Here is a 23,907-nt window from a genome sequence, read left to right as displayed (position 1 = left end):
AGGGTCATACCTGACACATACGAAGATGGTCGTGGTTGTTGAAGGTCAGTCACCTCAGCTCCAGGTCATCTCTGCATGAGTTCTTCTGGGTAGTATCCTAGGCCCAATCATCTTCAGCAACATCATCAGTGACCTTCCCTCTATCATAAAGTCAGAAGTGGGGATGTTCGCTGATGATTACATAATGTTCAGCACCATTTGCAACTCTTAAGGTACTGAAGCAGTCCATGTCCAAATGGAACAAGGTCTGGACAATATCCAGGTTTGGGCTGACAAGTGAAAAGTAACATTTGCGCCACAGAAATGCCAGGCTATGACCATCACCAATAAGAGATTATGTAATCACCGCCCCTTGACATGGAGGGAGTGGATGCTTGTGAAGGTAGTGCCAAACAAGTGAGCTGATTTGTCCTTGACATTCAATGGGTGTTACCATCATTGAATCCCCCACTATCAACATTCTGGGAATTATCATTGATCAGAAACTCAGCTGGACTCACCACATAAACGCAGTAGCTACAACAGCTGGTCAGAGGCTCGGGATTCTGCGGGAGTAACTCACCTCCTGACTCCCCAAAGCCTATCCATCATCTACAAGGCACAAGTCGAGAGTGTGATGCAGCATTCCCCACTTGGCCTGGATGACTGCAGCCCCAACAACACTCAAGAAGCTTGACACCAACCAGGACAAATCAGCCCACTTGTTTGGCACTACCTTCACAAGCATCCACTCCCTCCATCACCGATGCTCAGTAGCAGCAGTGTGCAGTATCTACAAGACGTAGTGCAGAAATTCACCTCAGATCCTCAAAGAGCACCTTCCAAACCCATAAGCACTTCCATCTAGAAGGATAAACGCAGCAGATATATGGGAACACCACCACCTTCACGTTCCCCCTCAAGCCACGAACCATCCTGACTTGGAAATATATCACCATTCCTCCACTGTTGCTGGGTCAGAATCCCATAATTCCATCCGTGATAGCATTGCAGGTCAACCCACAGCAGGTGGACTGCAGGGGTACGAGAAGACAGCTCACCACCACCTTCTCAAGGACAACTAGGGATGGGCAATAAATGCTGGCCAACCAGCGATGCCTACATGTCGTAAAATGAATACATTTTTAAAAAAATCTTATGCCTCAATGTCATTTTTCTGCACTATCACTTTATCCCATGATATCTTTAATAGCTATAAATCTATTGATCTCAGTGACTGAGCCTCCACACCCCTTTGCGATAAAAATACCCTCTGAGTAAAGAAGTTCTTCTTCAGCTCAGTCCTAAATGGCCTGCCCCTTATTCTGTGTCAAACTTTGTTGCATTCTCCTCATGACCAATGGGAGTTCCTTAGGTAAGGAGCTCAAAACTGGGTAAGTACTCCAGATGTGAAATTAGTAATACTCTAAAATTGCAGCAAAGTATCTTTGCTATTGTACACAAATCATCAAGCATTCAAGGCCTACATAACATTGCCTTCTTGGTTGCTTTCTGCACCTCCATATTAGCTTTCAGTGACGAATGAACTGTCACCTGGGTTAACATCTTATGATTTGATAAGTGATCTACATTTCTGTTTTTCCAAACAGACTGGATAGCTTCACATTTTCCACATTATGTTCTATTTACCATGTTCTTGCTTAATCATTTAGCCTGCCAAAAACTCTCTTAAAACTTCCTTGCATTCCCCTCATGAATAACTCACATTCTCACCTAGTTTTATCAATAAACTTTGAAATATTACATTTGGCCTCCAGATTCAAATAACTGATTGATGTAGAATAGTTAGGGCTCAAGCATTTACGCCCACTAGTCACAGCCTACAACCTCAGAATGATCTGTTTTCTGCCAACTTCCCAATTCTCAGTCATGTCAGTATATGATGCCCAATTTCTAATTTTATTTTTAGTGAGACCTCATCAAAAAGCCTTATGAAAATCAAAATACATCACATCCACTGTTTACCCTTTCTCTATTCTGCTGGTTACATCCTCAAAAAACTCCCTACCCCATGTTTATCAAACATGATTTCCCTGTCATAAATTCATGATGACTGGACCTAATCCTATAATTATTTTCCATTTTCCATCACATCATTTATAATAATTACAAGCATTTCCCTTCTGCTGATGTCTGGCCAACTGATATGTCATTTCCCATTTTTCTCTCTCCATCCTTTCTTAACAGATGGAGTTACATCTGCTTTCTTGAAATCTTCAGGAACCATTCTCAAATCTATCAATTTTTTGGGGGGGGAGTTGGGGGTAACCACTAATACACCCACTAACTCTGCAGCCAGTTCCTCCAAGTCTCTGGGTTGTAGCTCATTAAGCCCAGGAGATGTACTAATTTCAGTGTATTTCATTTCTGTAGAATTACCTTTTAACTAATGTTAGTTTCTCTCAGTTCCTCATTCTGGCTAGTCTTCTGGTTCTCTATTTCTGGGAATTGTTTTTGTATCTTCCTCTGTGAAGACAGGCACAAAGTTTTTCTATCATTTCCTCATTCCCCATTATAGATTCTCCTGTTTCTTCTTGTAATGGATCTGCCTTTGTCTTCACTAATCTTTTCTTCCTGTGAAGCACCAGTTTGTATAAATCTAGGATATGTGAAACTGCACCTGAAAATACTATTAACAGGCTTATTTACTGTGTGGGAAAATCTTAAAGATCATCAACGTTCTTTGAGACGCAATGGCTGAAACCAAGGTGTAAGAGTTCCTGTGAACGCTCAGTGAAAAATCAGTAGGCTGAGCTGGAGAGACCAGAGAGAGTTCAATTTTTGATCTCTGATCCATGTTCTGTTAACTAATCTCAGCTGACAGTAATGATGACTGAATTGTACAATAGAAGTGAAAAATAAGCCGGAGTTCCTGCTCCTGACTTCTGAACAATAATTGTTGTTGTTGGTGTTGTGTGCATACAGATGTTGGATATAGACCAGTTTGAGAGTGTCTGTGACACCTCACGTGGTAATATTGCTTTCTACTGTTTATTTGTGCAACTTTCAGTTAAAACATGGCTGAGTGAATGTAACATTGAGGTCGTTTGTCACCAATAAATGACATTGCTGCTTTCAGAAACAGAGAGCAGATTAGTATTGAGACAAAGGATGAGGTATTATATGCAGCAGAGTTGGTGAATTAATGGCAAAAATGCACGCTCCACAGAAGCTTTACAACTTAAAGAATGATTCAATTATCATGTTTCTTAAAGTCCTGAAATGTTTAGTTAAATGATCAATGCTGTGGCTTACAATAGATCCAAATCTTGGATTCTAAAGCACTTTTAAATTTTATATTAAAGGAATCCTGCCATGCTGAAGTTTCTGAAGGGGAATAGTGATCATACAGGCGTTTTGATCTCATGATGCATCACATCTACCTGGTGCTGCTTTTTGATAGAAGGTTACTATACTTTGAGCATGCATCCAGTGTAAATAGAAATGTCTGCTTGTGCTGGTAGCATGCGGCTGCCTGCCCAGCAGTTGTACAATTGTGGGTTTGCATTGTGGCAACAACTATCACTTCCTCTAACATTCTAATAAATTTGATGAGTCAGGGCATGCATTCCATGAATGTGTCACTGACAGTGATTTAACTAAAGAGGAATAGAACGAAGAAATTGTTGAGGTACGGAATGTAAAACAAGAACGTGTTTATTTTCTCTTGTCAATAGAATATATTAAGTTATGCAGTGAAGCACACGGTTGAGATGCATCTTTCCTTGACCTTAAGTCTGGGGATTTTGTACTTCTAGAACAAGGTGTTATTCTCATTTCCCTAATTCAGCACACTTTATTGAGCCTTGTACTTTGCATAATTAGTATCCTTCAGGATTCAGTCTCGGTCAAGTATTAGGAATAAAACGTGTTAGACTCAAAAACATTCTGTAGCTTTTGTTATTGCATTACCACTGGTTCAGTCACAAATTTTGGAAGCGGGCATTCCAATAAGGGAAAAGCTCTGAGGTACTGAGGCCAGCTTCATAATTCTGCTGTTGCAGATCAGCCCATCCAGCAGATATAATCAAATATGGTACAGTTGTGACTTCTATTACTTGATTACAGCTTGTCTTAATTTTGTCTTCAAAATGTTGTAAAAAAGTTTTAAAATATTTTGTTGAGCTGCACCTCTTTCGCTGGGAATTTCCCACTCAATTTAATACCCTAAGTGGGATTTCTGCTCATCTTCCACTGAAATCACAGCAACTAATTGAAAAAGCCCCAAAAGAAGTATTGGCATTTGTGAACTGACTCTTCATTGGACTAAACAAGATCTATTACAACTTTAGTAATTCAGTGGTTAATTAGTTTTTCAGCAGATCAAACCAAGGTCACCATAAGGCAAGACAACAGTTGTTACGATTGAATTTGTAAAGACCTGTTGAACAAGCCCAATAAGATAATTCTGGGGTATTATAAGCAACTTTTATTCTCATTTTATAGGACTTTTGATGGGTTTTTTGTGTAAGAGGCATAATTTAAATCAGTTTATAGAATGTATGCCATAGAGCATAAAATATTAATATTCATAAATTATTTTTCTTGCTCGTATTCGTACAGCGAAGTGTTTCCAAGTAGTTTATATTCGTTTCAGGTTCATCTCCACTTTCCCCTTAATTAATGTTGGAAGGGCAAAATTAATTTGCAAGCATTAGCATCTTATCTGATGTATTGTTTCTAGACATAAATATAATGTACCAGTTTACTACATGGCATATTAATAGTAAGAAGACCACATGTTTAATTTTCTAACTATTTGACTATGGCTTAGTTGTCTATGTTTTCTACGCCCCTTAGTAAAGCACCTAGGCATTGAAATTGTTCTTCATTGAGGATGCTACATAAATGTAAGTTGTTAATGAAACAACAACTACTTTTACAAAATACAAGAGAAACGTTGTAAAATTATCCCACAAGATGAATCAACACCTTGCTGAGAAAAAGTGCTATTATTGTCAGTCACTGGGTTGATTACTTGCCAAAAATTGAGGGAACCCTCATACCCCTTAGCAAGTTTTAATTCTTTTGCCTTTGATAGAAAATGTTATTATATTTTGTATAAAATAGGTCTATGAATTGAATGGGACTATGTCTTAAATGGTCTCCATTCAAAAAGGAAGGGAGAGAGGCAGGCAAACATCAATCACAACTTTAACAGAGGAATGTTACTTTTTGATTGACAGCCACTCTATTTGTTTGCTATGCCTCATTTATACAGGATTTATGCCTATAAATAAAAGTACGACTGGAGCACTTTCCTCATAGCACATGGTAGACAAAAGTTGTGTTATGTGTTATCACTGAGTACTCCAGTGTCTGGTAACTGTGTGGCTGTGGGGGAGGTGGTGGGGGCCAGGGACACATGGTGCATTGCTGTCTGTGTGTGTGCCTGTGTCACTTTCAGGTAGATGTGACAGCCACTTTTTGTTAGTTTCAGCATGAGGTGTGCCTGAGCACTGCGGGGTGCTTCCTGTCCTGGACTGAATTAACAGTTAGCTGTGAAGCAAGTGGTTGATTATTGCCCACTGGGTAAAACTAGGTGACGCAGGATTGTGATCAGATGTTACACAGCAAGTGATGTCAAGATTCCAAACCCTGGGTGGGATGTGTTTGATCTTTCACTAACCTGTAATGAGCTGCAGGAAAGGGAAGCTCTGAATTAACAATTGGAAGCAGGGTGCTAAATTAGCTACCTCCTTTATTTCCTGTTGACATTCCTCATTTCTTTATTGATAACTCTTGGACAGCAGAGAAAAATCAACTCATTAACCCTTCAAGAATTCTAACAGGATTTCCACACTTACTTTTTCCTGCTGATTTTGTTGTCTATTCTGACAGCCTTGACTCCTGGCAGTGTTATAGCTTCAAGTACCTAATGCCTCTTCTAGATATTTGGACCTGGGTGGTATTTTTTGGCACTTTGCATATGCTGTGGGGCACCAAAGCTGAGCCTAATCCTGCCCCTACCCATGTCCACACAGACACATTCTCAGTTTTGATCTCTGTTTCCTTATCAGAAGTGACTACCAGTTTGATGTTTCTTCACAATAACCCAGATTGATTTTTCACCTTCATCTTTCACCTTTAGATTTTCACCTTAGACCTTTGGGCACTCTGTCTCTACACTATGAAGTATGAAATAAGATATGTGTCTTAATGAAATTCTGTTAGCTGTAGATTATGAGCTGTAATATGTAAGTTCTCCTAATGGCAGTAAATGACATCCCCATTCAAAGAGGGCACAAGGAATTTTGTCAATGAAAATATCACAAGGCAAAATAGCACACACTCTTCTGATGTCGACACATTTCATTGATTTAATGTGTAGATGAATCTTTATTCTGAATCACAACTATAATTTGTCTGAAAACTATACAAATATTTTGTCCAAAAAGGTTAAAGTGTTCCTTTCCTGAGCGTACAGCTAATGTGAATAGAAAATGCTGCAGTTGATGGGAATGTGACATAAAACAGACAATAATGGAAGTAGTCATCAGGTAGGGACAAAACTTGTAGAGAGAGAAACAGAGTAGACTTCTCAGGTTGATGACCGCATGCCAGAGTTGGAAAATGTTAGATATATAACAGATTTAAAACAACCGCGGAGGCAGGGGCAAAACAAAAAAGAACAGCTTGAAATGGTGCAAAGCATGAGTGCAATTTATTGAGTGATTAAATGTTAATGGGTCAATGGAAAAATGGAATAAGAGGTGATAATGTTAATATAAAACAACTCATTTTCTTCCTTGGCTACCCCTTCCCCTCATACTGATAATGTTGTATTCTCAGTTCGGTGTGCACTCACTGCTCAGATACTAGTTTAGGTCTCCATCTCTTTTGTGTAAATGGCTTAAAGTCGGTTTTGTGTTTCTCCTTTAGTTTTCTCTGCACCCTGTTCAGGAGGTGAGCCTAATATAATTCCCTATTTGCTATGCATTTATTATAGCCTGGATCATTGACAAATACAGATCCATACAAAATTTATTGTCACGCAGCACTTTAAAATGGCCATATCTGGTGAAATGGTGTGACCCTTGGGGTGACAATCTGCTGTTACTAGAGTGTAAACTGTTTGCCAACACTGCTTCAAAATCACTTTCCAGGAATGTCATTATTCGTGCTATTTGAAAGTAGTGTATGCAAATGTTGAGTGAATTAAGACTTGACTACACTGCCTCCCTCATTGTTGAACTTTCTGCTGACATTCCCTGTCTAAGCTCACATATTAAGAATGGCTTTTATAAAAATGTATTCCTTCATAGGAATGTGGGCACTTTTGTCAAGACCAGCATTTAATACCCATCCCTCAGAAGCTGAAGTTGAACCACATTCTTAAAGATCATGTTCTATGTTGTGATAGCACTTGAGTGCCATTAGTAGACAATTCCATAATGTTGTCCCACTGACAATGAAAGTACAACACTCCATGTCCCCGTTATGATGGTGTGTGAATTGGAGGAGATGTTGATGGTGTCCCATGTGCCCGCTTACACTTCTTCTATTTGTTGGAGATTTCTGGCTTGGAAGGTGCTGCTGAGAAGACCTTGCCAAATTGCTGTGGTGCAGTTTTCAGCTAGTAAATACAGTAGCAGGGATGAAAGCTCAATGTAGTGGAGGGAGTGCTTATCACTTGAGTTGCTTTGTCCTGAAAGGTATCAAGCTTTCTGAGTGTTAATGGGAATGCACTCATCAAGCCAAGTGGACAGTATACCATCACATTCCAGACTTATACCTCGTAGATGGTGGAAAGGCTTGCTGGAATCATGAATATCCAGCTTCTGAACTGCTTTTGTAGGTACTGTACATTTGTGGAACATGTAGTTAAGTTTCTGGACAATAGTGACCCCCAGGATGTTCATGATAGAGATGATGTCATTGACATTAGAAGTAATGATATTGCCATCGGTAGTGATTAGCTTCTTTCGTGTATGAGATAACCATTGCCTTGTCCTTATGTGGCATAAAGGTTACTTGCCACTTACTAGATTAAGCTTGAATATTATTCAGATCTTGTTGCATGTGAGCACAGTCTGCTTCAGTATCTCATGAGTTGAAACTGGTACTGAACACTGTGAAAACATCAGCAAACACCACTGCTTCATCTGACCTTATGATGGAGGCAAAGTCATTGAATAAAGCAGTTGAAGATGTTTGGGCATAGGACACTACACTGATGAACCATTGCAACAATTTCCACGTTGAGATGATTAGCCTCCATCAGTCACACATTATTCCAGTTAGTGAAGTATTTAATCTAATTCCCATTGACTTCAGTAGTATGTAGATTCCTTGATTCCACGACTAAATGCTGCTTTGATGTCAAGCGAAATCACCCTCTTCTCATGTCTAGAATCCAGCTGTTTCATCTAAACTTGAACCAAGACCAATAAGGTCTGGAAACTAGTGCTCCTAGCGGAACCTATACTGAACACCGGAGTGGCATGATGTTGCTGAGAAAATACCAGGTAATAGTAACGGTAGCATGTCTTAAAACCAAAACTTAGATTAAGTCTGTGTTGGATTTTTGAGATTGCTGGTTTTGAGATAAAAATGGGAAGCATGATTTATACAATAGGGAACGCATGAAATCAAGTGAATAAGTTTCTTTTTCTTAAAATTGAAGAATATATACTAGTGAAGAAATTGTACTTGAAGGAAGGTAAATACTAAGACTAGTAAGACTAACTCAAAGGTTGTGCTAGACCCTTACTGAGCCATTCAGAGTGTGGGAAGACATCAGCATGTGAACATAAGAACATAACAACTAGGAGCAGGAGTAGGCCATCTGGCCCCTCGAGCCTGCCCCGCCATTTAATAAGATCATGGCTGATCTTTTTGAGACTCAGCTCCACTCAGCTGCCCACTCACTATAACCCTTAATTCCTTTACTATTCAAAAATTTATCTAGCCTTGCCTTAAAAACATTCAGCGAGGTAGCTTCAACCGCTTCACAACCCTTTGGGTGAAGAAGTTCCTCCTGACCTCAGTCCTACATCAACTTCCCTTTATTTTGAGGCAATGCCCTCTAGTCCTAGTTTCACCTGCTAGCGGAAACAACCTCCCTGCCTCCACCTTATCTATTCCCTTCATAATCTAATATGTTTCTATAAGATCTCCCTGAAGCCAGTAACTAGTCTGGGAGGCCAGAATGCTAGAGCAGCCCGTGGCTGAAATTGGCCCAGTATTTTACCAGTTAATAACAATTAAAATTGATGCGTAACTGTTTATAAAAATGTACAGTTTATGGACAACTCAAGAATTCAGATATCTGGGTTTGAGACACTATCTATATTGCTGACAACTGATTCCATCACTTTGCTGTTGGTTGAGCATATTCTGAAGGGGCAGTAATTGACCAATTTGGATTGTCTTACTTTTTGTTTCACACATATGTGAGTGATTTTTCAACCACAGGTATATGCCACCAGTTTGGGTGGAGACGTGACTAGTTTATGAGCAGTGTTTCAAAAATCATTTTAGTAGATGGATCCCTTTTCAAATGGATTAGTCCACAAGGATGCACAATCTAAAGTATAATGCCAGATACAACTTGTAACATGCTGCATGTATGGAGTACTTTAAAAATGTCTGCATCAAAGCCAATAAATACTTACATGAGCAGTTTGAAGACTATTTAATTGAAGTAGGCAGTAATGAAACAATCCAGATAAAGCATAAATGTGACTCCTCTAATATTTTCATTCATGCCAACTGCACTGCTTTAATGTGGTCAAAGATTGCCTGTTAATCTCATACTTCACATTTAATACAAACATTTATTGGCCAAATCACTGTTAAAAACAGTCACACACTATATATTTAACAGGCTCAAAGCAGTATACTGTTTTAAGTAAAACAAAATAGCTTTCTGTAAACGGTTGTGTATCCTTCCTTTCAGTTGTTAGGAAATACTCATTTGAATGTGACATTCTTAGAAATAGTTTACAGACTTTTACAAACCTAACCCAGGCTATCTGTGTAATTCAGTTATGCAAGGAATTTATATTATTGCAACAACATGGTAGAAGATTTAAGTAGGTCCAAACCTACAGTTTTTCCACAATTAAAAGAGAAAAACAAGAGATTAATATCCGAAGGAAATATTGAAAGCACTCAACAGGCTGGGCAGGATTATAATGGCCACTTGCTCACTGCATATGTCCAAATTGAATAGAGTGGTGTCACAGCCTTCAATGATTCCCCCCCTCCTTATTGAAAGACTCTAACAGTAACTACCATTAATTTATAAGAAGTGGACAGCTGTCCTTTTTGTTGTTCCTTCCCTCTATCCCACTTGTGTTTTTCTTTCTGACCCTGAGTAGATAGTTTATTTCCTGGAACCCCTGGAATGTTCCTACAGACCTCTGCGTGTATGGATTCCTGTTTGACAATCACTGTGCTCGAGTCCAAGTCTTAAATGTACAATCTAGATGTTGTCAGGGCCTATATCATTTGTTATACATATTGCACTCGGCTGTTTTTTGATATCAAGCTTCAGGTTGCAAGAAATGTATTATCTAGTTGGCATACTAAATAAAAACCAAAAGAACTGCGGATGCTGTAAATCAGGAACAAAAACAAAGTTGCTGGAAAAGCTCAGCAGGTCTGGCAGCATCTGTGGAGGAGAAAACAGAGTTAACGTTTCGGGTCCGGTGACCCTTCCTCAGAACTCTGGCTTTTCCAGCACTTTGTTTTTGTATCTAGTTGGCACATTTAGCTGCACATGTTTGCAGACACTTCAATCTTGTCTTTTGCACTTGTGTGTTGGACTTGGTCATTATTGAAAATGGAATGTTCTTGGATCCTCTTCCTCATTTTGTTTAATTGTCCACTTCAATTTAAAACAGTGACAGTCCTCCAGTACTTTGCAGTCCATTTGTTGTAGGATTGCCTAGCTTTGTCCATGGCATGCATGTAGTCCTGTGTTGTTGCTTCACTACATTGGTGTCTTATTTTTAGGTATGGTTAGTGTTGCTCCTGGAATGATGTCCTGCACTCCTTTTTAATCAGGCTTTGGTGTGCATTCCTCTGACAGTTGTATGCTATGAAAGTACTGTTGGAATGGAGGTACAGCTCCACATTTCTGAGGGAGCCCTGAACAGAATCTCCTATCAGAAATGTAGAGCCCCCTACTTTCATAGTAAACAAGGGATGGAGTGGCAATCAATATGAGATCGCCACTCACTGAAAAATCTGGCCCATTGTTACTAGTTTTACCTCTACTGTGGCATTTGTAGCTGTAATTGTGATCTACCGGCTGATGTTAATTATGAAGAAAGAAGCTTTACTGGGCTATGAGTTTGCAGGTTGTAGTGGAATAAACTCCTGCTTCTTATCGCCCACAATGTCTTATAATGGGTCAGTTTTAAGCTTTTGATTTGTTCTAAATTGTATTACATTTAGCATAGTGGTGGTGCTGCATAATATGATCCTACTCCACAAGAACTGTGCCATGGCAGGTAAATTGGAGAGGATGGACTCAAGTAGGTTTGTCCTTTGTGTTGGTTCTCTCATAACCTGCTGCAGGTTCAGTCAGGCAGATATGTTCCACAGAACTCAGTAGCCCAATCACTGGTGCTACTGAATGATTTTTTTGCAATGTACTTCAGAATTCTCCAACCAGAGTAAAGTCTGTGATCTTAATACCCTGAGTGCTTCTTCCCATTGTGTTCAATATGGAGGAGTACTGATAGGCTGGAGACTTGGGCAGAGAAATGGCAAATGGAATGTAATCTGACAAAAGTGAGATTTTGGAATTTCTAATGGAGGACAGAAGTATAATGTAAAAGGCAGAACCCGTACAAGCATTAGCATATGGAGGGATCTAGATGACCACAGTTCACACTTAACCCATTCCACCACTGCCTCCAGACCTCACCATCTATCCCTCTCTGCCCGCAGGACCAGACTTGACCTGAAGCCTGACCTGACCTCTCCCCACTGCCCACCCCGTTTCCATACTTGAACTCTCCCAGACTGACATCTAACTTCCCCAACCCATGCTGATCCCAGTTTCTCCAGTTCACCCAGTCTACCCCAAATATTTTTTTGCCCCCTTGACACCTTGCACTCAACCCCATCCCAGCTAGCACCCTATCCACTTAGCACCCTAACTTCCCTATAGTTGGCACTTTACCTGGTTGTCATTCTACTAAGCTGGCACCTGACCAACCCTCCCAGCACCCTAACATCACACTTGCCTTATCAATTACAGTTGGACAGCATCTGTCAAAGTGGCTGTCAGGACTTTTGGATATCAAAATATGGCAGCTGACTGCTGTGGAAAGGCGACGTGGTGTGCATTTCTCTGACAGTTGTATGCTATGAAAGTACTGTTGGAATGGAGGTACAGCTCCACATTTCTGAGGGAGCCCTGAACAGAATCTCCTATCAGAAATGTAGAGCCCCCTACTTTCGTAGTAAACAAGGGATGGAGTGGCAATCAATATGAGATCGCCACTCACTGAAAAATTTGGCCCATTGTTACTAGTTTTGCCTCTACTGTGGCATTTGTAGCTGTAATTGTGAAATTCATCGGCTAAGGAGTTTACATTGTTAGCTGCACAGTTCACCTCTTTGACTATCAAAATCTAGCTTTCAAATTTTAAATTATATTCCCTTTCTGATGACAAAATTGACAATATTTTACATGAAAGCCAGATAAACTTTGGAAAAGAAATTGCTACAAATGGTTCAGTGACAGTTTAATTTACTCAGAACAATACATATGAAATGGTTTAAACTTACTGCTGCAGCACATTGCCCTTCCACAGCACATAAATCTCTTCAGGCTTTGCAGAAGCATCTTCATGTTTCATAGGTATGGATTTCTATGCAGGCAGTGCAGAATTGATGTGATACTTTCATAAACTTCATATCAGTATGGTTCACATCAACATCCGGGTAGGAGAAAGATCCAGTTTGTTACATTACAATGTCACTTTGAAAAGGACAGCTTTCCAGTTTAAACGGATATATTTAGCATGCAGAGGATTTTTTTCCTCTTCTGTCTTATTTAAAGAAGGACATCAATCTGGTGAAGTTTATATGTACGTCTGCACTATGTGCATGCCACAGATGTATGTAAATTGTCTGAATTTATCACGAGAAGGTGGCAATCTAAGTCAATCGCATTGACTTTTAAAGCAGATGAACATGTAGGGTGCATGGAGTATAATGTCTCCGGCACATCTCTGTGTGTGTGTGTGAGATTAATAACTATTCCTCATTGTGTGCAGGAAAATAACATGCTGAGTATCCACTTTCAAAAGTGTCCTTCAGGCCTGATTATTTTTCCGTTGTGACTTCTGAGCATAAAATAAGTCATAATCATAGAATCCCTACAGAATGGAAGCTGGCCATTCAGCCGATTGGGTCTACACCAAAACTCCGAAGAGCATCACACCTAGACCCACCTCCTGCCCAATATCTGTAACCCTGCATTTCCCATGGCTAATCCACCTAGCTGCAGATCCCTAGACACTATGGGCAACTTAGCATGGCCAATTCACCTAACTTTCACATCTTTGGACATTGGGAGGAAACTGGACCATCCAAAAGAAACCCATGCAGACGGAGAAAACGTGCAAATTCCACACAGGCAGTCGCCTGAGGGTGGACTCGAATCCAGATCTGTGAGACAACAGTGCTAACCACTGAACCACCATACCGCCCATCACAAAGCCAAATGGTGTCAAGAACTTCCTGTCAATATCCTGGAGCGAATTCTTCAAACATAGTCTGCAACACTTGATATTTCTTCTGAAAATATGAAATATTTGTTTAATAGCTCATTTTTTGAATAACATGCTGCTGCATGGCATTGCGTTATATCTTAGAGTAAATTTTGTATTGCTGAACATCCAGTACAGAGTTTATCCCAAATTTGGATATGGAGGTCAGTTGATCTGGCAAAACGACAGTTTTAGAATGAAATATTAGAGAGAGAGATAATATTGTAGTATAATTCTCTAAATTTGTCTTAAACGATAAAAAAAAATCATTTATCTATTCTCCCTGCCTTTTCTTAAGGTGATGATTCATTCTGGAATGCTGTTCCATGGGCGCTGGTTGTTCTTTTGACATCCCATCTTGTTATGTGAGTGTGAACAGGCTATTTAACTGTAGAAGACGTTTCTCCAAGCCTAGTTCTATTCTTAGTCAGGGTCTTCATAACTTGCACTTTTCAGTAGAGGCTTGCTGTTTTTATTGTGAACCTTGCCATATTTTTCTTAATGTACATCAACTTTTTTCCTGGTTGAAATCAGTTAATTCAGCACAGACCAGAGAATGAAAAATTATATCTTTCTGGTATGTCTTTATCCAGTGAAACATCAAAGAATCAGCAAAAATAATTTCTACCTACATAGTAAATAGACTGTAAATAGTATTTAGTGACAGTGGATATATTGCAGAAAGTTAACTTCAAGGTTATAATTTAATATCTGTTTATTATCTAGTTGTTCAATAATTATCCAAAAATTAAGCTAGGTGAGAATAAGAACAGTAAATAACTTGAAATTTATTCTTCTAGAGCCAGTCACTCTGTAATGTTCAGGTATGATTGCACTATATGAAAGAAACATAGTTGGCAGGTGTACTCCATGCAAATGTTGACCTAAACATTGCGGAAAGGTGAGTGAGGCCATCACCCAGATAAGCAGGCTAGCAACAGTAAACGAGCTTGGAAAATCTTTGTGTTGACTGCATTAATTTTATTAATGGGTCAATATTAATCCCTTGAATCAAGTCAAGGTCAATTTTCCAGCAGTATATCATATGTAGAAGTCTTAATCTAATGTTTAGGGTAAAGGAACAGTATTAGTTAACTTGTTTCTGTTTGTCCCCATGCAACATACCATATAATTTAGTGACATATGTCACTTTTGTGAGGATTAGAGAAGGAGAGCAGAAACTAGGAAGTGCCAATCTGGAATTAACCGTCCTTTTAGTGAAGGAGGCTGTGCGGTAGTATAGATGGGACAAGGTATTGAAAACAATTTTAATACCTCATTCTGATTTGGAGGTATTTAATCTATATCAATATTGGACTCTGTATGTAGCAAAAATAAAATTATTCCAAAGAATCACGTGGAGCAGTTTGTCCTTAATTACCTGTCATGTTCTGCATTTACGAACATCTGTTTTATGATAACAAAGTATAGGAAGGAAAATATGAGGTAAGACTATTTGCTCATCAAGTGTCTTTTTTTTCTTAGGCTGTGTGCATATCCAGTCTATTGTAAGCTCTATCCAATGAAAATACACTAACTAAAGTGTGATCCGATCTATTCAAGAAATCAAACCTGAAACCAGTTGATGATGGCCGTGCATAGTCACAGTTGAGGAAAACTTCATTTGTGGGTTGTGTGCAACAAAATCATAAACTTATAATTTATCAGCTTAATTATAATTTCAGAATGCGTATGGGATGGAGTAAATCTTCCCTAGCGTTTCTTTGCTTATTTACTTAAGCCTAATTTGAAGCTTGTGAAAATATTCTAGATCTGATTTGAATTCCAACTCAGTTTGATGACAATTCAACAAATTGTGCTTCTTTTCTCAACATGTGAACATGTGTGTGTGTATACACATTTTTTAATAATGCAAGTTTTAGAAGGAGGCAATTCGGTCCATTGTAAAAGTATCGGTGTCAACTTCATGTTGGAGCTCTTATCTTTGTATCCTGTTAATATTTTTCTTCAAGCATTTGCCTATTTCCCTATTTAACTCTGTAATGGGTTTGACTTCGGTAGCTCTGGTTGAAAATACATTCGTACTCATGGACTAATAACCCTTTTATGTTTCAATGCAATTCCTGATTTCATATCCTCTTCCTATTCATTCAGTAATTTTTCACCATGCGCTCTCTCAAGTTGTTTTATAATTTTGAACTTTGGTTATGGGTCTTCCTTCACCTTCTTCAGTTCAGCAAATACAATCCTAATAAAAATAAACACAGAAAATGCTGGTTTCAAATGCAGTCCTATATTTATTTTTAAACTTTATCCTCTTAAATGTATCTTCTCATCACTGTTCTTGTCTCAGAAAATCTACATTATGCGTTTTCACAAGGTAGTTTCTAAAGTAGAGTGTCCTAATTTTCACATGTTGATATTAGACTAAAACCTTGAACATGCCTTATATCTTTTGTTAGAGCAATTGACTACACTATAGTTAAAATTTAGTATATAGAATTTTTGAATTTTAGAATTTCTAATCCAGGTTGAGATGCTGCTGACTTTTTGAACCATTTCGCTGATGATGCCTTTTGTAATCATGATAAATTCACAAAAATAGGAGCAGAAGTAGGCCATTTAGCCCATCAAACCAGCTGCACCATTCAGTTAAGATCCTGACTGATCTAATTGTGGCTTTACACCATTTTCTTGCCTGTTCTCCGCTACCCTTGACTCCCTTGTCAATCAAAAATGTTCTAACTCACTCTTGAGTATATTCAATGACCCAGTCTTCCCTACTGTCTGTGGAAAAGAGTTCCAAAGACTAAGGACCTGCTAAGAAAAGAAATTCCTCCTCCTCCTCTACTAGAATGAGATGCCCCTTATCTTTTACATTGTGCTGCTAGTTCTACACTCCCCATGAGAGGAGACATCCTGTCAGTATGTACCCGGTCAGTCCCCTCAGAATCTTGTATGTTTTAGTAAGGTCACCTCATTCTTATAAATTCCAATGAATATGGACCCAACCTACTCAAACATTCCTCATAAGAGATATGATCAAATTCAACCCATGACACCATCTCTTTTACTCCATTAATACAGATAAAGATTCATAAAATTTGACTGTTGAGCATTTTATCTTAAGGACTTAATCATTTTCATGGAATTACAATTGATTTTTCTCCCTTTTGGATTTTTTTTATCCATAACTGATCATATTTTGAATTTAGCAACAGCAAAAACTACAGATGCTGGAGTTGGAGATAACAAAGTGTGGAGCTGGAGTAACACAGCAGGCTAGGCAGCATCAGAGGAGCAGGAAAGTTGACGTTTCAGGTCGGGACCCTTCTTCAGAATATTTTGAATTTGTTTGTTTGTCAGATGTCGATCACATATTTGGCAGGAGAGCTAGAGAACATAAATTACGGAGTGTGATAGTGGAAGGGAGCTGGAGTGACAAGTAGCTCACGTACAAGTGTCTCAAATAGCTATACCTACTGATGATGACATTAGATTCTATAATTCTTCCTGAATGCTCCATCCCTTTCATTGACCACTGAATAATTTCATGATGTGATTGACATTAAATACTTAAGCAAATATACAATATTAATAAAATGAAGTAAAAGTGATAAATATAATCTTGATTCATTTCAAAGAGTTTTGTAAGACAAGTGCTCAAGAGAATCTTCCATTAAAGCTTCCTTTCCTAATTAACACATTAATATCTTTTGTTGGTGGGTTAACGAGAATTTTTTTTACCTAAGACATATTTGTGAATAGGCTTTTATTTGCATAAAACTGACACTCAGTCAACTATATTTTAGCAATGGAATAAATCTAACCAGAAGGCATAAGTAAAAAAACTTAATTTCTTTATTTCACCACTTCCACAACAGATAAATTAGAGTGATGTGTACACGCTTGGTTCATAATTAATAACCAGTTGGCAGGATCATCTGATTTATACAGTGTTTCTTGCAGGGAATTATGCGTAATGGAGTTGCTGATAGAAGAACATAGGAAAAATGGACCATTAATGCATCTGTTCTTTCAGTATAGAATTTCACCTGCAGCTTCCAATGTATTTGTTTTTATTGTAACATCTGCATGAAGCATGATGACGATAGATAGCAGAGAGTTTGAAAATAAAGCCAGGATACCAATTACACTTTTAAGGTTTTCCCCTTGTACAGTGTTGCAGGCGCCTGAATGTCCCACTGCATCTTTGCTTTCCATTTTGTTGTCACTCAGAGAAAAGGAATTGTCGGAAGCAATGTATCAAGTAACCTGTCTCAGACCTTTTACAGTTGTCTCATACCCTAAAATAAAATTTCAAATACTCCCAAGATTTGAAGTAAAGGATAATCTTGCATCAAAATTAAACTTCATATAGGCCAACTTGCAACTTATTTACAGTTTTGTCTTAATTTAAGATCATCTCCTTAACTCAGCCTTAAATTGTCAAAATGACATTACATTGAACAAACTGGTGTGAGTTCATTATTTGCGAGGTGTTCCATACCAGCTGCAATGTAATTGAAAATTTATTTTCTGAATTAAATGTTCTTTTGTTATTACAAACACTTGAGGCTGAATTTTCACTTTGGAATTAGGAAACAAGAGCCACCTTGTTAATCCACCTGCAGGAGAAACAGCTATTTTGTGAGATTTTGACAGGGGCACCCCTTTATTGGCATTGATAAAGGCAGGTTCTCTGTCCAATTCAGTCTAGTGGGCGGGTGTTTGAAACCAACAGACCAATCTCAGGCATTCAAATTTGAGAGGAGCACTAGCTAACAGAGTGCATCAACATAAAGGCATTATCTCACAAGTTTCTTTAAAAAGTTAATTTAAAAAACAAAAATAGCCAGACCACCATTGTTGGGGTATAGGTGTGGGGAAGTCCACTTACAGAGTGGATTTTGGCTGCATACTCATCTAGTTAGCCATGGAGGAGCTGTGGATCTGCCTGGGTCTTCCATCTGCTGCTAGATACCTGTCTCCACACAGTTAAATTGCCCCTTCTTTCACCAGGGAAACTGGAAGCCAAATGGAAAATCCTTTATCTGCCCTCAACAAGAGTCTTAATTAGCTTCTTAGCTTATGAGGGCAGATAGTCGAGGTGACACTGAACCTGCCTCAACAAAAATGGCTCTTGCTGGAGAGTGAGTCAGGAAAGTGGCATGCTGGCTAGCATGGGCCCAAATGTGTCTCCACTCCTGACCTCAGCAGGGTCCTAAGATGTCTTACATAATTTTTTATTTTGTTGCTGGATTTATGGTAATAATGCAAGCAAAAATAAACAAAGCTCTAGGGCCTTCATAGAGAGATGAGAGCTTGTGCAGGACATTATTAAATGCAAAAATAAATAACTTAAAAAAAACTGCAAAGGATCAGTCACAAAGTAGTGGTAATCATTAAAATTGCCGATTTTATCTATTTCTGAGATTTTCCGAAGAAGAGAAAATTTCATGACTGTCTAAAAGATTTTGCAAATGAATAGAAATGAAGAGTTTAACAGGGTAAATTCAGTGGTGCAATACGCCCAGTACTCTTGAAAGCAGTCTGGGTTGGAGAATTGCACTATACCACTCTGTATACAGCTCCAATCCATGCTCCCTTCAAGTGTGGAGTTATCGAATTTACCATGAAAATGTACACACATGTCCTAACAAGTACAGATCTGTAGCCTGAGTTGAAGCTGATGTTTTAGAATACCCTCTGCTTCAACTAAATCAAAATGCTCAAAGACGCGTAACATCTGTTATTGTTGTCATCTGTTTTCTACTGTGACTGCCTGGTGCACACAGCCAGTCTGTCCAGATACTTGATGAACAGACTTTTTGTCACAGTTTTCCTGCTGAAATTTCGGACACTTATATTCATGTTTAAATAATTTCTTTACAACATTTTATATCATTAATAAACCATGTTATATATGCATGGGTGTTTGAAAAAGATTTAAAAACCCTGAACTTTATCTTTTCTTCTGTTTTTTCATTTGTGTGTGAAAGTGATCATGAAACTGTACAAATCTCATGTACCTTACTGCTCCTTAGCAGCATCACTTTAAGACATACGTTCAGCTTCCAACTATATGCAGGCACCATCAAGCCCTACTTCTCCACCACCTGTCCCAACCCCTCCACTATATTTGTGCTGTCAGATGTTTGCCTGACATCCAATCTAAGATCAACTGCACTCTTGTCAAGTTAATATTCAGAAGCTTGAAGCCGTTATCTTTTTTCACTCCTGTCACAAGTTTCATATCCCAAACATATATCCCTTTCCCCACAATAGCTAAGATCAAATCAAATTGAACACAATATTAGCAGTCAAATCTTACATCTTTATTTATCATAGAGACCACCTACTTCCATTTTCATGATATTGTTCAATCCGCTCCCACCTCAGCTATTTGCTATTCAAACTACATATTTGCCATCTGCACACATACAATTCAAATACTCTCCTGGCTGTTCTGCCATCCTCCACCTCTCCTTGCTAACTTAGGTTGACTCCTAGTTTCTGATTGCCTCAAATTTAAGACTCTGAACCTTGTGTTTAAACCTCTTTATGGCTTTGCCCACCCTATATTTTTGATTTCCTCCAGCCACCATTCCTATAACACTCTGTCCTGCCCAAACTCTGCATTCAGAATCACCTTTTGTATAAACGTAGAATCATAGAAAGTGAGTGCAGGAATAGGCCATTTGGCCTTTTGAAACTGCTGTGCATTCATTACTATCATGGCTGATCATCTAATTCAACAGCCTGTTCCTACTTTTTCCCCCCCATATCCCGTGATCCCTTTAGTCCTAAGAGGTATATCCAGCTCCATCTTGAAATCGTACAATGTTTGACCTTGACTGCTTTCAGTAGCAGAGAATTCCATAGGTGCAGAGTGAAGACATTTCTCCATATCTCAGTCCTAAATGGTTTATTCCATATCCTGCTTCTGGACTTGGGAACATCCTACTGCAACTACCATGTTGAATCCTGTTAGAATTTTATAGGTTTCTATGAGATACCGCTCATTCTTCCAAACTCCAGGGAATATAATCCTAACCAATTCAATCTCTCCTCCTACATCAGTCCTGTAATCCCGGAAATCAGTCCAGTAAACCTTCACTGCACTCCCTTTATAGGAGAACAAAACTGCAATATTCCAGGTGTGCTCTCACCAAGGCGCTGTATAATTGCAGCAAGACATCTCTGCTTCTGTACTCAATTCTTCTTACTACGAAGGCCAACATACCATTTACCTTCTTCACTACCTGCTGCATCTGCATGCTTACTGCAGCGACCGGTATACAAGTCTTGTTGAAATTTCCATTCTCTCAATTTCTCAATAATCTGCCTTCCTGTATTTGCTACCTATAGTGGATAACCTCACATTTATCCGCATCATACTGTATGTTCCATACATTTGCTACTCACACGTCTTGTCCGATTCACTTTGAAACATCTCTGCATCATCCCATAGCTTACTCTCCCACCCAACTTTGCAAATTTGGAGATATTTTATTTAGTTCTCGCATTTAATCATTACTATGTATTGTGAGTGGCTGGGGACCAAGCACTGATCCCTGTGGTACCTCACGAGTCTCTAGCTGCCACGAGGAAAAAATTCATAGTAAAATTTCTACTCTGCATTTCTTTCTGCTAATTAGTTCTCTACCCATCTCAATGTGCAACCATCACTCTCATGCCTTTTAAATTTATATGCTCATCTCCTTGTGGGGCTTTATCAAATATCTTCTGAAAGTCTATTAAAACACATCCACTGACTTCCCCCAATCAACTCTGCTAATTATATCATTGAAGAATTCCAGATTTGTCAGTCCATTTCATAAATCCATTCTGACTCTGCCTGTTTTCCAAGTGCTGTGCTATTAAAGTTTTTGTAATTAATTCTAGCATTTTCTTCACTACCAACATTAAGCTGACTAGTCTATGATTTCCAGTTTTCTGTCTAAGTCCCTTTAGAAACGGGGCCCACTACCATTGAGAACTTAGAGGATATACACTTAAGTATCACCCTGAACCTCTCCATCTCACTATTCCTCTCTTTTCCTTGAATTGCTTCCTTAGTACAAATCTTCTTGGCTTTATTCACTGAAGTCTCAAGCAGTACAGAAGTTTTCAGCCAGTTTGATTCACTCTAGGTGACAATAAGAATTGGCTGAGCATACCAGACACAGCAAGATTATTGACTTGAATGGCATTCGGGGGGAGTGGAAGGCTGGAAGCTGCACAAAGGGCAGCAAAGAGGCTGCAGGGGAGAGGAGCCTGCAAAGTAGGAAGAACAGCTTTAAACCTGTCAACTAAGGAATATACAACTAATTTGCAACCAGGAAGACTTGAAATCACTGAAGTAATGAATTATTTTTAAAAAGTGTAGATGTTCTAGCTTAAGGCTGCATAAGTGCAGAAGCAGCTGTGGGGTAAATGTAGTAGATGCTTTTGTAATGATGTGCTTCTTTTAAAATTTAAATCTGGGATGGGGACAGCAAACCAAACCCAATCAGGTTCCTTATCCCTGGATTCACAACTTTGTACAACTAAAACATTCAATGATCTTCAAAATCACTCAAATGTTTCCAACCAGACTTTAAAAATAACAGCTATCAGACAGAAAGTTAATAACTTTATCAAAAATTAACAATTAGTAATGTAATTTTAGCTGATTGTGGATAAATAACAAGGCAATCTACTTAATACCTAGGATCTAAACCCTATCATTTTTAATCAAAACTCTCACACTCACATAGACAGACATACATAGTTAAAGAATAAATTAAATGAAAAAAATTGTAATTTGCCAGTTAACAGTTTCACAATTGGTACCATGCTTTCAGAAACCCTTGGTTAATGGAATTGTTCTAACCAGGTAAATTACAGGCCCTGTTTGAATTCAGAAATTACCAGTTCATACAAATAGGTCCGGTAGCCTTCCAGCGTTATTCCCCCACTTCTCACAGAGGGATATTTTCTTAGTAGAACAACTGACAAGTAACAACTGCAGTGAAAACCAAAGAGAGAGAACAAAACATAGCAGGACTATCCGATATCCCGTCACCAGGTCACCCTTTAGTTACACGTGGAAAGACCTTGACACTGATCCACCTCCCTTGGAGCCAGCCCTCAGAGTGAACAGGATGTTTGACCCTCCTGTACTTTTCTGTCAGCCAGAGCTCCCTGATTGGACCAGATTAATAGCCCCTATCAGGGAACTCATATTCTGTTAGGTCCACCTGGCTGACCTTGTTACAATCACTTCAGACAGGAAAGCCCATATCTGAAATTACTGCCAAAGATCATATCCGAGTTTTATTTATCTCAGAAGATAATGGTATTGCAATTTTATCTGCCATCACATGCTTCTTCATTTGCAAAAAAAAAATGATTTTTATTATTGTCCATAGACCCTTTGTTTTGTCAGTTGTGATAACTAAGGGCATTTGCCAACCCAGACAACTATTTTTGTTTGATTCGGTGGCAAAATAATAGTTAAACCCACTTATAACAACATCCAGTCTATTGAATAGTGAGTATAGTCCACATTGTTCCAGGTCATTCTGTTTACACAACCTCTGTAGTGTCAGGTAGCATGCAAAAATTTCTTCTGGATGTATTTGCAAGCCTGAAATATAGGATAATCTGTTGTGAAGTGTTGTTGTCAACCTGACAATTGAAAACATCAGACAAGGAGTGGTTTAGTGTGTTTTCACTATAAGACCTTGCTATTAAATCATGGAGAGGTCTGCATCTGTCTTTTTTACTAACATAACTCATCGTCAAGTTTGAACAAATAATGAAAATGTTAGATCATCTACTTTCGGATGGTATCCCTATATCTTTGACAAAGAAAGATCAAATTGCACAAAGAAAATTTGTTTCTGGGTGCAACTTGAGGCTTCATTCTTTTGTAATTTTCACTTGCCAGCTGTGTTCCTCATACAATAGAACGAGTAGTCGAGGCAAATGAACCTGGAGGATCCCAGATTTGATTTTTCCTCCATTTTCTTTTTCTTTATTCATTTACGGGATAAGGGTGTCGCGGGCCAGGCAGCATTTATTGCCCATCCCTAATTGCCCAGAGTGCAGTTGAGAGTAAACCACATTGCTGTGGGTCTGGAGTCACATGTAGGCCAGACCAGATAAGGATGTCAATTTCTTTCCCTAAAGGAAATTAATGAACCAGATGGGTTTTTCTGAC

The 23,907-nt window shown here is 38.7% G+C and overlaps 1 protein-coding gene across 2 annotated transcripts in view; it reads left to right on the top strand.

The window, feature by feature from the left end:
- LOC125484876 (ATPase family protein 2 homolog) overlaps nt 1-23,907 on the top strand; it is a 120,380-nt gene that overhangs the window by 34,294 nt on the left and 62,179 nt on the right. The window contains exon 1 of one of the 2 annotated variants that reach the window (XM_048605414.1): nt 14,032-14,101. The exons of the other annotated variant lie outside the window; for it this stretch is intronic. Coding sequence (XP_048461371.1) covers nt 14,063-14,101 — 39 coding nt within the window. The 5' untranslated portion in view covers nt 14,032-14,062. Of the gene's footprint in view, nt 1-14,031; nt 14,102-23,907 lie in introns of those variants that run through there. 2 annotated transcript variants of the gene reach the window in all.

Source organism: Rhincodon typus, chromosome 1, assembly GCF_021869965.1.
Source record: "Rhincodon typus isolate 14 chromosome 1, sRhiTyp1.1, whole genome shotgun sequence".
NCBI classification, from domain to species: domain Eukaryota; kingdom Metazoa; phylum Chordata; class Chondrichthyes; order Orectolobiformes; family Rhincodontidae; genus Rhincodon; species Rhincodon typus.
Note: the sequence above shows the minus strand (reverse complement) of the source record. Positions and strands in the feature narration are given on the sequence as shown.